The 14,269-nt window shown below is 39.0% G+C and overlaps 3 protein-coding genes across 6 annotated transcripts; 1 reads left to right on the top strand and 2 right to left on the bottom strand.

The window, feature by feature from the left end:
* Positions 1 to 723: 723 nt before the first annotated feature.
* On the top strand, positions 724 to 2,706 carry LOC114744031 (formin-like protein 4). Its single transcript, XM_028932212.1, has 2 exons — positions 724 to 1,746; positions 2,023 to 2,706. Exons 1-2 carry the CDS (start codon positions 782 to 784, stop codon positions 2,147 to 2,149), a joined length of 1,092 nt encoding a protein of 363 aa, XP_028788045.1. The 5' UTR covers positions 724 to 781; the 3' UTR covers positions 2,150 to 2,706.
* A 342-nt stretch (positions 2,707 to 3,048) lies between these two features.
* LOC114744033 (protein WVD2-like 7) lies at positions 3,049 to 8,311 on the bottom strand. Of its 4 annotated transcripts, none has more exons than XM_028932215.1 (9): positions 7,815 to 8,311; positions 7,572 to 7,671; positions 6,670 to 7,365; positions 6,120 to 6,539; positions 5,940 to 6,004; positions 5,188 to 5,284; positions 5,004 to 5,075; positions 4,558 to 4,662; positions 3,049 to 3,416 (listed from the first exon to the last, which is right to left on the bottom strand). In XM_028932215.1, the coding sequence occupies exons 2-9, from the start codon at positions 7,611 to 7,613 to the stop codon at positions 3,354 to 3,356; spliced, it is 1,560 nt and encodes a 519-aa protein (XP_028788048.1). In that variant the 5' UTR covers positions 7,614 to 7,671; positions 7,815 to 8,311; the 3' UTR covers positions 3,049 to 3,353. The 4 variants fall into 4 exon arrangements, with proteins under 4 accessions (XP_028788048.1, XP_028788047.1, XP_028788049.1 ...); XM_028932214.1 differs by having other exon boundaries at positions 7,866 to 8,311; XM_028932216.1 differs by having other exon boundaries at positions 3,049 to 3,417; positions 4,571 to 4,662; positions 7,866 to 8,310.
* A 3,140-nt stretch (positions 8,312 to 11,451) lies between these two features.
* Positions 11,452 to 12,818, bottom strand: LOC114744037 (probable galacturonosyltransferase-like 9). The gene is given in 2 exon segments (XM_028932220.1): positions 11,452 to 12,667; positions 12,669 to 12,818. Coding segments are annotated over 2 exon segments (1,170 nt in total). The 5' UTR covers positions 12,692 to 12,818; the 3' UTR covers positions 11,452 to 11,520.
* Between the last annotated feature and the right edge of the window lie 1,451 nt (positions 12,819 to 14,269).

Here is a 14,269-nt window from a genome sequence, read left to right as displayed (position 1 = left end):
TCCTATATTAAGAACCAGATGAGTATTCTATAATAACCTTTCCGCCATTGAAAAATTGATTGAATACATTAATTCTATGATGAACAATGGTCAATGTATTTATCTGTCTAAATTTGATAAACTTTGTTTATGATTTTTTGTTGTTGTTGTGATTTTGGAAGCCACTGACATTCACTTATCTTAAATTTTAATATTGTTTTACTGAAATGTCTCTGAAATTACAAGTATTATAAACCACCAAAGGTATTATATGTTTCAGGAAATTTTTTAATAAATTGATATTTTGAAATATTATTTATAATAAATTTTTTTCCTTAAAAAGTTACTGTTTCTATTTACCTGTCATTTTAAAAAACCACTGCAAAGTGAAAATGATATTGACTGTCCTTGAATGTAAATTTTTTAAAAATTCGGGTATTGACATATAATTTTCGCAAAATTCGGTCCCTTTCGCCTGGCTGCCGGTCCTGCGTGGTCTTTTAAAAGTAGAACAGTAGCCTGGTATAAGTACCAAATTACCCGTCAACTATGACTTTTAAAAGAGTCACGGACAAGGATAATGCTGGTCATTTCGCGGAAGGTACCAAGAGCGCGAAGCTAACCATAATCAACCGTTTCCGAGTTTTTGTTTTTGTTTTTTGTTTTTTTTTAAGTTTTGAATTTGTCATGAAATTACAAGTCCAAATAGCCCAAGAAAAAGAACAAAAGGTCAAAACTTAGCAATGAACAAGAAAACTCCAATATCCCATTCTGTTGTAGTAAGCTTTGCCAATTATCTCCCATGGCTTTGGGTCTCATGATTCCTCATTCATGGCTTCTTTTTCTGAGCTTTCTCTTCGTTTTTCATAGCTCTCTCATTCCATTATGTCATAGCCAGTCTAGCTCTCCTCAAAATATTGAAACTTTCTTTCCGACTTCACCCTCAGCAGCACCGCCGGAGCCACCGGGAGAACCTCAAGCTTCGCCCACCGGAGCCACTGGTGCTTCTTCATCAACCGGTAAGATAGCCAAGGCAGTGGCTGCAACAGCAGCAGCTACTTTCGTTGTTTCTGGTTTAATCTTCTTCATAGTATATAGGTGCTTGAGAACAAGAAGAAAACAGGAGGCCGTTGTTCCTCAGAATCAAATCAATGGGTTTGAGCGAATCGGAGGAAATGTGAGGGGATTAATTGTTGATGAGAATGGATTGGATGTGGTCTATTGGAGAAAGCTTCAAGGAAGAAGCTCCAAAGGGGATTTCCAAAAAGAGGTTTTCCGCAGTTCCCAGAACAAAGAACGCCAAGAAAAAGAAGAAAACGATGTTGAAGGGAAAAAGCCAGAGATGGTTCAAGAATTTCCTCTTCTTCGGGGGAAATCTTCGACTTCGCACATACCAGAAGACGATGATTCAAATCGAATAATTACAGCAAGAACTAGTCTTCCTCCTAAATCAGCAATTCCGAAACGGAATAGTTCGGCCCCACCAACTTCATCTCCTCCTACTCTCCAACCTGTTCAGGCTAGAAAGAATTCACCACCGGCGCCGTCAAGGCCTCGGCCACCACCGACAGTGAAGTCATCGTCAAAGCCACCACCGGCATCTCATGAAATGCCAACTAACAACGGTGAGTCGGGAAATTCTTCCGGGGAAGGCATGTCGGAATCCGGTAACGGTCAGGTAAAGTTGAAGCCTTCTCAATGGGATAGGATGAGCAGCAAAGGTGATCACTCCAAGGGGCGAGACAAAGCCGATGCGGGTTCTTTCAGGTAATCCTAATTCATAAGAAATAGCCAAATTAATTTATTGTCATTCTATGAAGCACCATATATGTCGGAGGCATTCATGATCTATAAAATTGCCGGATGGATTCCTGGAATTGGTTCTATTGCCATGGAATCTCATTATCAATGCATAATGACTCTAAACATTTTATCGTGTCCTAATATTAATGTTTGTACTTGTGCTTCTAAAGTTAATCATAGGCCTCTTCATTTTAGTTAGAATGATGATCCCTAATTTCTGAATGTAACGATGAATTTCAGTGTTGATCAAGATCTTATGGAAGCACTCTTCGGATACGTCGCCATCAACAGAAGATCACCAAAAGGAAGGACTGACTCAGCAAGCAAAAGCAGGGGAGTCTCTTCTCAAGGGCAAGTCAGATTGTGAAAGAGAAACAACAGAAAATATGGTCAAGAAGGAGTTTAAAAGGATATATGTCTAGAGAGAGAGAGAGAGCCTCTTGGACTATTTATCAAAGTTAAGAAGCTTGTGGAGATTGTTGATCAAGCCAACGTTGAGATTTCTCGCAGCATGCAGAAGAGAGGGTTCTTCTGGGTAAGCTTTCATTTCAATTCAGGCGTTAACACAAAGTTGAGGAACACCTCATGTGGGAACAGTCTAGGGGAAGACTTAAATGATTCAACAACTCTTGAGTAAGTGGCCGGCAATTCAGTTACTGGATCTACCCATTTGCCCACTGGAGGCGGATTTGAGCTGTGTTTCATGAACCACGAGTTGGGGGAAGCTTCTTAGCTGTATCCTATGAGTAGTAGAAAGTGACGTGTGATCATATTAAATGTGAGTTTCAATGGAAAATATGATGCACGTCTTCTTATGATTTTATATATTGTATGTATCCCATTATTTGGTGTTAGGTCATCGGATATCTAAAAATTACTTCAAAATCCAGTTAATTAATGGGTCTTTTTGAAATGATTTATAAATAACTTATCAACACTGATTACATAAATATATGAGAAGTTTTATCCCTGCTTGCTTACGTAAAACATACTCAAATATTTTTAAAGTGACGCCAACCGGGGTCTAAGAATTTACCTCCAGGTCGTGTGGCACTGGAGAGAGAACTTTTGCTCTTGGGTATTTCCAAGTCTAACCTGTGTATTTTCTCGATGGGTTCTTTTGTCAAGAACTATAAGCTGTTCTGCTATTTTTCATTTTCTGCTTCTGATATAACCTTGTCACAATTGTTTATAATGCCAAGACACAAACTGAAATACCCAAGTCTCATCTGTGTATTTTCTCGATGGAAGTCGCACGATTCAGAATTGGAAATGGAGTTTCTCACTTCTCATCTTCAAATTGTTTAAAGCATAGTATAATAATGAGAAGAAATCACAAGGCAATCAGATGCATCATAAAAACATGGACTTCTAGCATAATTTAGACATTATACAGCATTGCTCTGTATTACATAAATTGCCTATAGGGTGTTTGGGGAAGAAATTTATTGGCAAACAAATGATGCATTACTCTTTTCTCTGTCTGCTACTACTCAAATTGTTCGTAAGCTACAATATATATATGGCACAGATCTACTTGCTCTGGCTAAACTATTATATGACAGATCTAACTAGTCCTGAATGTGTTCAGCGCCTTCTCTTTCCTCAACGAGGATTCTCAGGCTTAATACCCCCTGAAAATGGAGACCAGAGAGAATCACTGATGATGTATACGCGTTATTATAGAGAATAATTAAATACAGCAATAGGCATGTTCAGTCACACAAATTTATAAAAATGGCTACTTATGTCAAGGCATTTTTTCCCCCTTTCTTTAGCTTTTTCATTCTCATTTTTGTTGTAATATATGTAATTATAATCATGTTAATGTTGCTCTACAAAGAAACTTGGTACGGGTTTCTAGAAGATTGGCAGCAAAAAAAATCTTACTGGAGTGGCCTAATAATTGGATAAAACAAAATGTGAAGGAACTTTTCTAAGAAAATATATCATATGATGCTAAAGTGTACAAAAAGTTATATGCTTTAATTTGAACATCCATTGGCAAAAATTTTAAAAACTGCACTCAAGTTCTGTTCACGATAATTACGTTTTGGAGTTCATTTGATAAAACAGAATGAAAGGCGGCCTTGAGATTTAATCATAATATGTAAGAAACTAAACCAAAAGTCTAGGATTTTTTACAATGTAAGACAACAAACTTTTTATCATGATGTCCCGGTTGACCCACTAGCCACTATGCTCAGTCGGCAGAAAACAATACTTTGTAACAGCAAAATAAGACAGCGAGGTCCCATTAATCTCCCCAAGTTTTCTAAACAATAATTAAACTGTGTACCATATTACAACACAAATTTTTAATGGCTTCAATTAAAAGCTAAGCTTCGGTCATTTTAACCCAGTCAACTTTCATGAATGTAATGAACGATAGGTGTTCAGAAACGGCAGTTAAAATCATTTAAAAGCATAATGCACACCGATCCTGCAGTTGCTATTACATTTCAAAAACTGCTTCTCATTCTACTGTTAGAACTTGGAAGTTATGATAAAAACTTTTAATATGAAAAATTAACGCAGAAGTTAATTGTAAGCAGTTCCTGAAATGATTTTAAAAACTAATTAGGCAGCTGTGCCTCATTTTCTTCGAACACAAAAATATCAATATTTGTTCATGAAAAAATGAATATTTTTCAGAAATTACAATGAAATGACATTGTCTTAAGTTTCTAAAAAGCACAATAAAGAAAATACCCAAGTCTTAGCTCTTAAACTTCCTAATGATGAGGAAGATATCAGATAATGTATGAGGTGTACCTTTCCTGGATGGCTTTCTGGTACCTTTTGGCCCCGGTAGAAAGTTGGTAGGGTTGTCGTTTTAACATTCTGCTTTGACCTTTTTGTCTCAGCCCATTTTTCCTCCTGAGTTATGGAATACAACATTCAGGCATGAAATTCGTACAATATGCCCTACTTCTTTAGGTAAAATTAGCCAATGTCCAATGGAATAATTATCTTTAAAAACTAAGGGATTTAGTGCACAACGGAAAGAAAAAAATATGATGAAAAAAGCATATTATAGATAAGAAAGGACCCACACTCTATTTTAAAAATTAGTAAAGAAACAACAGTATTAAATAAGATATCAAGGCCATATGGGTATTGTAAGGTGGGTTCCTTTTTTTTTTTGCCATACCAAAGAGGCATAACAATTGCAGACACGGTCCAGTGATGAAATGGACAAGAAGTTCCACTGAGTTTACCTTTGGTTTTGACTGAAGACGTGTTCTTTCAGCCTCTTTTGCATTAGATTTTCCCATCATCTTCTTTGAAGGCTAGGATTTTTTCAAACAAACAAAAGGAGTCAAAAGAGCATAATTTAGTTAGTGAAAATGGGAAATAAATAAAGCAATAGACACATGGCAACAAGCAAGTTCCACTTCATACCTCTTTTCCTTTAACTGCCCTAATGTCACTTTTCAAGCCTACAGTACTTCGGGCGACATTCCCGCTTCTTTTATCCATACTGTCAACCGTTCTAGGCCTATGTAAATAAAGCTTCAAACGGGTCAGCAAGAAAAACGAAATTTGCAACGAACTTATTCTTTCATGAAAGAACTAACAGGATTTATTTTCTTGGGAAGATATGGGAGATATTAACAGTCTTCATTAAGTGTAAGGATAGAAATTCTTTATGCATTCGGATATGAATAGGTATTGAACAAAATGATGAGCAGAAATAAATGCGACAAATCTAACAATAGCAGGAAATTGCAATTGAATACTGAAGGAGGAGTTTCATGGCCCAGATTAAGCCACATGTTTCAATTTATAATCCTCTTATACCCTCTCCCCTGAAAGGGGTAGATTTTCAATTAGGGTCACAAGAGATAAAAGGTGGACAACTAAAAGCTATAACAATATTTTATTATTGAAATAAATTGTTTCTACAAACATATAATTACATTCTTAAAATGAATACCATTTGCTGCAGCTTCATTTATTTGATCATTTATCAATCGTCGTTGATTGGAATCCTCCACAGAAAACCAACCGCATAAAGATGGTGATGGTAAATGCAACTGTTATAAATATGGTCATGATGAACAGGCAAATACAACCATGCTATGTAAAATGCATCGAGAATATTATGCCAAAGCAACTAAAAACACATTAACACTGCAGAACAGAGACATTACCGTCCATTTTCTTTCCGCAAAGAAATAGATGTTGGAGCCTTGGCCTCTGTCCCTTTTGAAGGAACCTACCCAAGGAAACATCAAAGCAGATGCTATCAAATGAAAGTAATTTTGTACCGGTAAATGCAACATTTATTTACTGATAACAAAACAACAGTTTTACATTGTTTCAACACATACCTGTCCTTTTACCAGGGGTCTGGCTTCCCCAGAAGTCTTGGACTGGTTGAAATTGTTCTGGAACGTCTTAAATGCACGTTTGACTATGTCCTTATCCCCCATTTTCTCCATAATAAAAGATTTCCTCACTGGGGTAAGAGAAACTGGATCATTATTACTTGGACCCAAGCTAAGGGACATGTGTAAAGATTTGTTAACAACTCTTTTGTTTTCCTGAGTGGATGGAGTTTTCCTCCCAGATAAAGATGGAGAATTTCCCTTTCTATTTGAAGAGGCAGATGGTAAAGTTTTGGTTGGCATTGATGTGGGTCTTGAGCTTCTAGGTGTTGAAATCTGGTGTGCCTTAGATGTAGGCACCACCTGTTTCCTTTTTGTCTTTGTAGCACTACTTTCCTTATTAACATGGTTAACCTGTCCAAACTAGATGGCGGAAAAAAAACAAAAAGTAAAGTAGGGAATCAGACAACCAAATTACTAACCATATAACTTGAGATTTCACCAGTCCCATTTTCCAATAAACAATGTGATGGACATATAACTTAAAGCATACCTTCTTAGATTCCTTTTGATGATCCAATTTCACATCTTTCGCTTCAACTTGAGATGCCTGTCCCTTTGCTATCCCATTGTCAACATTGCCTGAAAGTTCCTCCTTCACATTTTCAGCGTCAATGGGATGGCTTTCTTCTTTTGCGTAGACAGCTTCAGGTTCTGTAGTACCAAGCTGGGAACCATCTGATCTGCTTTCCGGTTCTTTTTTCTCTTCATCAGTTGATGTGCTTTGATAATCTCTGGATTCTGCAATATCTTCTACCATGCCATCCATATGTACCCCACTGACCTCACTAGTTGAATTAGTCGCTTGCTTAATCTCTTTGATGAAAGAACCTTGACCTTTGGATGCATGGAATTCTGCATCAGCCCTGCAAGTGTTGTTTGATGCATCAAATTCTGCATCAGTCCCGCAAGTTTTGTCACTCAGATCTTCTGATTTCAAACGATCCTTCTCCATTTGCCTCTCTTGATCCAGCAATTCAGCTTTCCGGGCAGCTATTTTCTTGTAATGGGCTTCGAAATAAGCTTTCTTCTGAGCTACTGATCCAGGTGTGGCACACTTCTCAACTTCCTCCAAGTACTTATTAGGAGAGAAAGACGACCATTTCTCCCAAGAGAGAGACTCCCTCTCAAATCTACCAAACGAAACAGACACTTGCAAAGAAGAATTGGAAGCCACCGTCTCTCCCATCTGCTTAATAGAATAGAAAAAACAAAAATTCTTTGCATAAGAACAAGTAACAAACAGAAAGACATCTCAAGCTTTCGCCAAAAGCACAGGGATCTGAACAATCATGACTTGGGAATTGACCGACCATATAGATTTGAAATCACGCCAAGTGAAAAATGAAGTTTTAATCCATACTTTTTCGGATATCTAAATGTTAAATGGTTCACCTTATCCTCACGGATCGGCGCATCCACCATGAATTCACCCATAGAAAGTAAAATCCCTACTCAGATATCACTCCAAAACGGAAGATGTGCACGGCATGGTCTGAGAAGGAGCAATCAAGTAAGTCAGGGAATCTCACTGGAAAGACCAGAATCAAGAAAGCCCACAATGGGACAAAAAGAAAAAATCTATAAAAAAAAATTGCAGAAACTGATGACTAGAAGGAGGAATGGGAGGTCATGTGCCTGTGTTGTGAGAGCAATCATTCTTTCCTCTTACTTCAATTTCTTCCTCACCTATCCATGGCAAACGACATCGTTTGTCTGCTTGTTGTACTTCTGGAAACTCCGAAATGATAAACCCAATCATCGAGGCAAAGCAAGACTCTCCACAAAAGCGAGAGAAAAGTGCAAGCCCAGGGCCATATATAAATCACTTGAAATATAGCTCGGCAGACGATTTAACTTTTAATGGCATTCAAGTACTTGCTTTCCGGACAGGGCCAAAGTCGAAGAGCTTGAAGCAGTAAGTGAGAAGGGATGATAAAAAGGATATAGTATAAATTATTGAAGGAAAACCCTGACCCAGAAAGAAAAAGGCAAAAGAAAACAGAATCTAGCAAATAATTTAAGGGAGGGAAAAAGAAAAAAGAGACCAGCTGGCTCAATTAAATAAAGGAAAGTGGGTGTGATGCATTGAATAATAAAAACAAAGATCAGTAGATAGATCACATTCCAAACTCATCAACTAAGCTTCTGAAGGATCATACCAAGAAATATCTCGCTCAAAGGTCTGAGAGAGAGAAAGGGGGGGAGAGAAAGAGAGACGCAATAACATAAAGACGATGTTGGTGATTCAGATGAAGCATGAAAGGGAAGGTAGAGAAAAGAGTGAAGGCCCACGTGAAGAATTGAGAGTGTGAGAGGTTGAGAGGAACATTGGATGGGATGGGTTTGGAAACTAACCTATGTGTGCGCCTTCCTTGGGCCACACCACCACGGGGACCCCGACTCTGTTAGTTGAACATCTCATTGATTCAGAACTTTAAACACGGCGACGGTGAACAAAAAGTTACCCAACCTAAATCATATGTTGCATCTAATCATTCATTGATTTATCGCCCAAAATTGTCTGCATCATCAATATCAGTGTACGCTTTTGACAGCTTCCTTCCTTTGAGCCTCTTGTCTTTTGGAAAACTTTTTTAGAAAAAAGGAGCTTCTTCTGGGATCTAATACACTGTTCTTTATTGTGAAAATTTTAACCCGGTTGCAAGACGAAAACCGAAGCAACCCCTTAAGTTGTATCTTACCTGTAGTACGAGACATTATAAACTTTATATTGATACATAAATGTGCTGAGTGAGTTTTATATTATGTGTTATAAAGGGCGTCCATGCAATAGTGTTGTTACGGCTGATGACGGCTCTTCAATTCACTGGTCGGAGGGCAAATCATTCATTAAGTTTTGGTACTTTCTCTATGGCCTTTACTGTCTTCTTTCGGCGGATAGGTATCATCTTCATTAATCCTGGTTGGGATGGGGTTACACTATTATTGCCGTTTGTCACGAAAATGCCTGCTCTCCCTCTCCCTCTCCCTCTCTCCCTCTCTGGTCGATGTGGATATCTCCCTTCTCAGAGTCAAAGCATTCTTAATTTAAACTGAAAATGTCACCGTCTGATACATACTGCACAGGCATCTTCTTACATATAATCTGAATAAGAAATTCACATCCTTTTAAACATTACATCTTGCCATGCATTTTAGACATTACAACCTCAGAAGCAAGGTTCGCTCATGGGTTTGGACTAATTCACTGGTAATGAAACTGGACTCAGCCCTTTGAGCCCAATGGGCCTTTTGTTAATGGTTTTTGCAATTAAGTTGCCTGGGCTTAATGGAAGCATCAACTTATTTAGCGAAAATCACTCTAGCTTCTGAAACACGACAGGGACTTGGAGCTGTCGTTGATTTTTCCTAATTTTGTTTAGTCAGACCATATGTAGAAGGCCGATCTTTGTCCTTTTATCTTGTCTTTAACTCAAAGGCTACCATAGCCCCCAATTGCAATCCAAAACATGATTTATGTATGCTCCGTCATGTTCATTCAATAACTTTCATGTTTCTCTCTCATGACTTTTTTTTTTTGGCCCCACATGTAGCATGCACGAAACTTCTAGCTGTCATGACTAATCTAAATTGAAATTTAATTGGCAGAACCTTTCTTACACATGTTTTCCTTCACAGTCTAAGCGAAAGAAAAGGGAGTGAACTGCGGGGTTGAACTCGTGAAGGACTTTCAATTTTGTTTAGGGAAAAAAGATTGTCAAACATGACGGGTTTTAATATAGCATTCTGGGAAATAATTCTCACGGTATAACATCTTGGTAATTTATTGTATTGTGTGCAGCATTTTTTATCAAAATGCAGTAGAGTTTAAGCAAATCGAAAGCCTTACAGTTCATTACTGCTTTTAATGAATAATGTAACTAAGGAGCTTCAACCAACTGTTATTAAATAGTTGAGGAAGTCAAACATGAATGAGCACGGATCACTTAATAATAATACTGCCAGCTAAGCTTGCCACTCAGACACGGAACAGTTGAAAATTACAACAAAATGAGTTGCTAGGTTGCACTTGGTATGAATTATCTGCAAAAAAACAAAAAAAGAATTATATTTTTATATTTGAAAAATAAATTATAAATATCCATATACAGACTAATACAGTTCATTTGAGAATTGACGTTGTATCTGCATCACCATCAGTTCTCCATAAATGAACTATAATTTCGCGCATACGCAAAACATAGTTTTACAGTAAAATGCACCGGTTTCAAAACTACTTATTCATTAATTATTTAAACTATTCATTTGGGTACTTTGAGGATATTTATTACTCAGGTAACTTCATAGTGGAATGGTTGAATCCAAGTTGGATTTGACGAGGGAAACTGAGGAACAGTTTTGAGGGGGAACAAGAGCTGGCACTGACACGCACAGAGAGAAGAATCTAAACCTACCAAACGCTACATTTAAAAAAAAAAAAAAAAAGAGAGATTTTGAATGTTGATTCATAATCATTGTAATATTATTATTTGATAATAATTAATATATGTAAAATGACTACGGACAGAGATGCCCCCTCATGGGATGCTCTGGAGTTTCATCCCACATTCACACTTCTTTTCCGGACGACTTTGGAGCGGTAAAACGTAAAAAGGTGAATTAATAATTAGTCCGCAAAAAGTTAAATACTTAATTATTTAAAAAAACAAACTCATTAAAATTGTTGTTGGATTCCTACTTCCGGAAAGCAAAGGAAAACTCTGCAGAGTCTATCCATCTGGTTGTGCATTAAAAATCACAATGCTTGTTTTCTTTTCCCCTTTTCTACTCCTTTTCCAGCCTAATTTAGCTTTCTCTATCAGTGAATCCGCGATCCATTCAACATATGCATCCATCTCCATCGGAATCCTAAGACCCAAAATTTCACTTCTTCCATTCATTTTCTGTTTTATTATTATTTTTTTAACCAAATTCCATGAGTAAATACTTCAAATGAAAAAGAGAACCAGACGCTTACAACAACATTCAATAGCGGTAAGAAAAGAAGATGACAAGAAAATCAATTCGCAGTATAGCAACAATGGACAACTGTCTCGTTACTCTCCTCCAACATGCTTCTCCTCCTCCTTCGCATTCAATCAATGGTCCCCATCCACAGAACTCAGCCCCACCCCCCAACCAGCAAAATTGTTCCTGAGATGGAACCCCCAGAAAAAGAAGAATAGGATTCAACTCTAACAATACCTAACAATCACAAGAATTTTAAAATTAAAGAGAAAATATAGAATGAAGAAAAGAAAAGAAAAGAAAAGCCCCCCCCTCCCAAATCAATCTCCCAGTTCTGTACACTGCTTGCTACCAAAGAATCCTAATCACTTCATCACAACAAATCATGAGCATATCCAACCAATATCGAAGATGAGAAGCTCCATGGCTGATCCCTCCCACTGTTCTGATGTCTCTGTGGTGGCTTGTAAAGATCGTACGGCTCCCAGAGACTGTCCAGCGGGCAAGGTTGCTTCGCATCTAGCCTCGCCCATGGCTTCCCTTTCCCGCTCCAATGAAGAAGACTTACAGGACCTGGATGCAACGACCTGCATATACCGTGCACATTATCTCCGCCTAACCCGTGTTGATTCCATCGGTGATCGATAGCTTCAACATTCCCCGCGAAAACCAGCAAGAAAGGAGGAAGCGAACCCAGTTCGTAAATCCGCTTCTTCCTCTGTAACTCCATCCAATTCTCGATCCTCTTCCTGTAATTTCCCTCCCTCCACCTCACCATGTCCATCACCATCACGCCCGTGTTGAAGTAACAGGGCCTTCTAGAAGCGAAGACACGTGAAAGAACAGGGTCAGACCAGAAAGTGTCGGTGAAGTACTTGGTGAAGTTGGCGTGGCAGTACTCGGGTGCTCCGATGACCCGTGACCCGCTTAGCGTCACGTTCCAGAGCTTGTGGATGTCGTCGACAACGACGAGGTCGGAGTCCAGGTAGATGACCCGATCCACACATGGCTCAAGGATGTCGCCGAGATAGTTCCTCGCGTAGTTCAGTGGGTTCTCGAGGGCTTGGCGAATGGAGGAGGAGATGAGGTTTATCACTGTGTCTTCCCTGAAAATGTAGACCTTAAAATTAAGGGAAGGGAACGTGGTCCGGACGAGTCGGGCCAGGACCCGAGGACTTGCAGGGTCAAACTCCGCCGCGATGAAGTGGAAGAAGACGTTTTCAGGGCATGAGGAGTGCCTCAGGATGGAATGGACTGTGGCGATGGAGCCACGTAAGTACCCGGAATCTAGCGTGATGGCTATGTGAACCAGAGAGGGGTCACAGCGCAATGTTACGTCGGTTCTATTGGTCGAAACAGGACACCCTGCTCCGTTACGGTAGTCCGGCGCCTCAGCGAATCGGGCCAAACCGTCGAAGCCCATTTCAGAGCCGCCGACGACATCGACCCTGGTAGGAAACGACCGAATCCCAAGGGAAAACGGCGGCAAAAAACAACAAACAAGAACTAACAAACCGACGCGCGCGTAACCGAAAGGGAAGCATTTGCGGCTCTGCTTCAAGAAGAAGAAGAAAGATACAGAAAAAGGGTGGTTTCTTAACAGAGACAGAAACTGTGGCTCAGAGATTAGAAATCAGAATAACATTGGGTTGCACCGGAGAGATTACTGTGAGGAACGTGTGAAATGAATAAGGAAAAAGAAGACGAGAAAATAGGTGAGTGGTGATACCATTTCTTGTGGGTGGTGGTCGTCGTCGTCGTCGTCGTGGCGTGCGGCGTTGTTCTTTTCTTGGTGGAGAGAGATACGGCTTTGCTTCCTCAGAAAGAGAGGAACAAAGAGATGGAGGCTCTGCTGTTGGTGGTGCTGGTGGTGGTGTCCTCAGAAAGTTATTACTTATGTCTCGTCTCTCTCTCCTCTCGATTTCTTTGTTCTCTCTCATCATCGTCGAAGAAAACAAAAAACAAAATGAAAATGGTCGGTTTTATTAAATACCACTGTCTGCCCAAAACCTAATGAGGTTGGTTAATTACTTGATTATATGAGGATTTGGACGATAAGCACATGTTCCTCTGTTTCCCAGAGCCTATATTCTTTTTCCTCTCTCTCTCTCGGCACTCTACTTTGTACTATAATTCACAAATTTATAATTATGGATTTAATATTCATGTTTAAGGGCTAGAACCTTCCAGTAGGGTGGTAGTATTATTCATTAAAAAAAAAAAGAGAGTAATTAATTAAGAAGAGGGATTTGGTGAAGAAATTGTACGTAGTTATACATTGAAGAGGCCAGCTAAGAGGCTGAAGGGGTATATAGGAAATAGTGAAAACAGAGGAGGCTGTTTAATGAAGCATAAATGGGGATTCAGTTCAACGCATCAATGCGCCGGTGAATAATTAACATGAAATCAAGTATCTCTTTTGTTTTTAGTTCAGACTAAAGCCATTCATTGCTTCAAAAAAGCCTTCTCTCTTTCTCCTTCTCACCCCCGTCCATTCTTATCTCTCTCTTTTATTTTTCGAAATAATTCAAGTAAATTTTAAATTACTCGTGTAAATTCATGTTAACAGTTTTACGAAAAAAATCATCAAAAACATGGTTTTGATAAAAAATATGTATTGATATTAATCTCACGTAACTAGGGGTGAGCAAATAGCCCATAACCCGCTAGCCCGCCCATAACCCAATAATTTTTTACCCATTATTAAAGCCCGCCCAATTTAGCCAAATAGAAGATAATAAACGGGCTGACTTAAATGGGCGGGGTAGCCCATTAAACGGGACGGGCTAGGGTAAGGCTTCGGGCTGCCCATACCCGCCCATTTAAGTTTTATTTTTTTAAAAACATATTTTTATTCTTTAGAGTTTAGACCTAGCTTCAGCCTTCAGCTGCCTTTCATTTCGATTTCACAAGCTTTCATTATCCGCTTCTTTCTATTCCAGTTTCCACTCCGGTTCGGCACTTCCACTCTTTCGAGTTTCGACTGAAGTACTGAACAGTGAACATTAAACAACTCTCTCAGCGTCACTACGTCTCCGCTGCCTTCGATCTGTGTCTGCGTCTGAGCTCCTCTGCGATTCGACTTCAAGCCAGCTGCCCAGTTTGCTTCTAGCTCCAGCGGT

This window comes from Neltuma alba, unplaced genomic scaffold, assembly GCF_004799145.2.
Source record: "Neltuma alba isolate B1F8T4 unplaced genomic scaffold, ASM479914v2 tig00004241_pilon, whole genome shotgun sequence".
Taxonomy (NCBI): domain Eukaryota; kingdom Viridiplantae; phylum Streptophyta; class Magnoliopsida; order Fabales; family Fabaceae; genus Neltuma; species Neltuma alba.
Note: the sequence above shows the minus strand (reverse complement) of the source record. Positions and strands in the feature narration are given on the sequence as shown.

Coding starts and splice junctions, on each gene's coding strand:
- LOC114744031 (XM_028932212.1), top strand. CDS start 782: ATGGCTTTGGGTCTCATGATTCCTCATTCATGGCTTCTTTTTCTGAGC. Junction 1,747..2,022: donor GCCGATGCGGGTTCTTTCAG/GTAATCCTAATT, acceptor GATGAATTTCAG/TGTTGATCAAGATCTTATGG.
- LOC114744033 (XM_028932215.1), bottom strand. CDS start 7,613: ATGGGTGAATTCATGGTGGATGCGCCGATCCGTGAGGATAAG. Junction 7,366..7,571: donor CGCCGATCCGTGAGGATAAG/GTGAACCATTTA, acceptor TCTATTAAGCAG/ATGGGAGAGACGGTGGCTTC. Junction 6,005..6,119: donor GACCCCTGGTAAAAGGACAG/GTATGTGTTGAA, acceptor TTCCTTGGGTAG/GTTCCTTCAAAAGGGACAGA.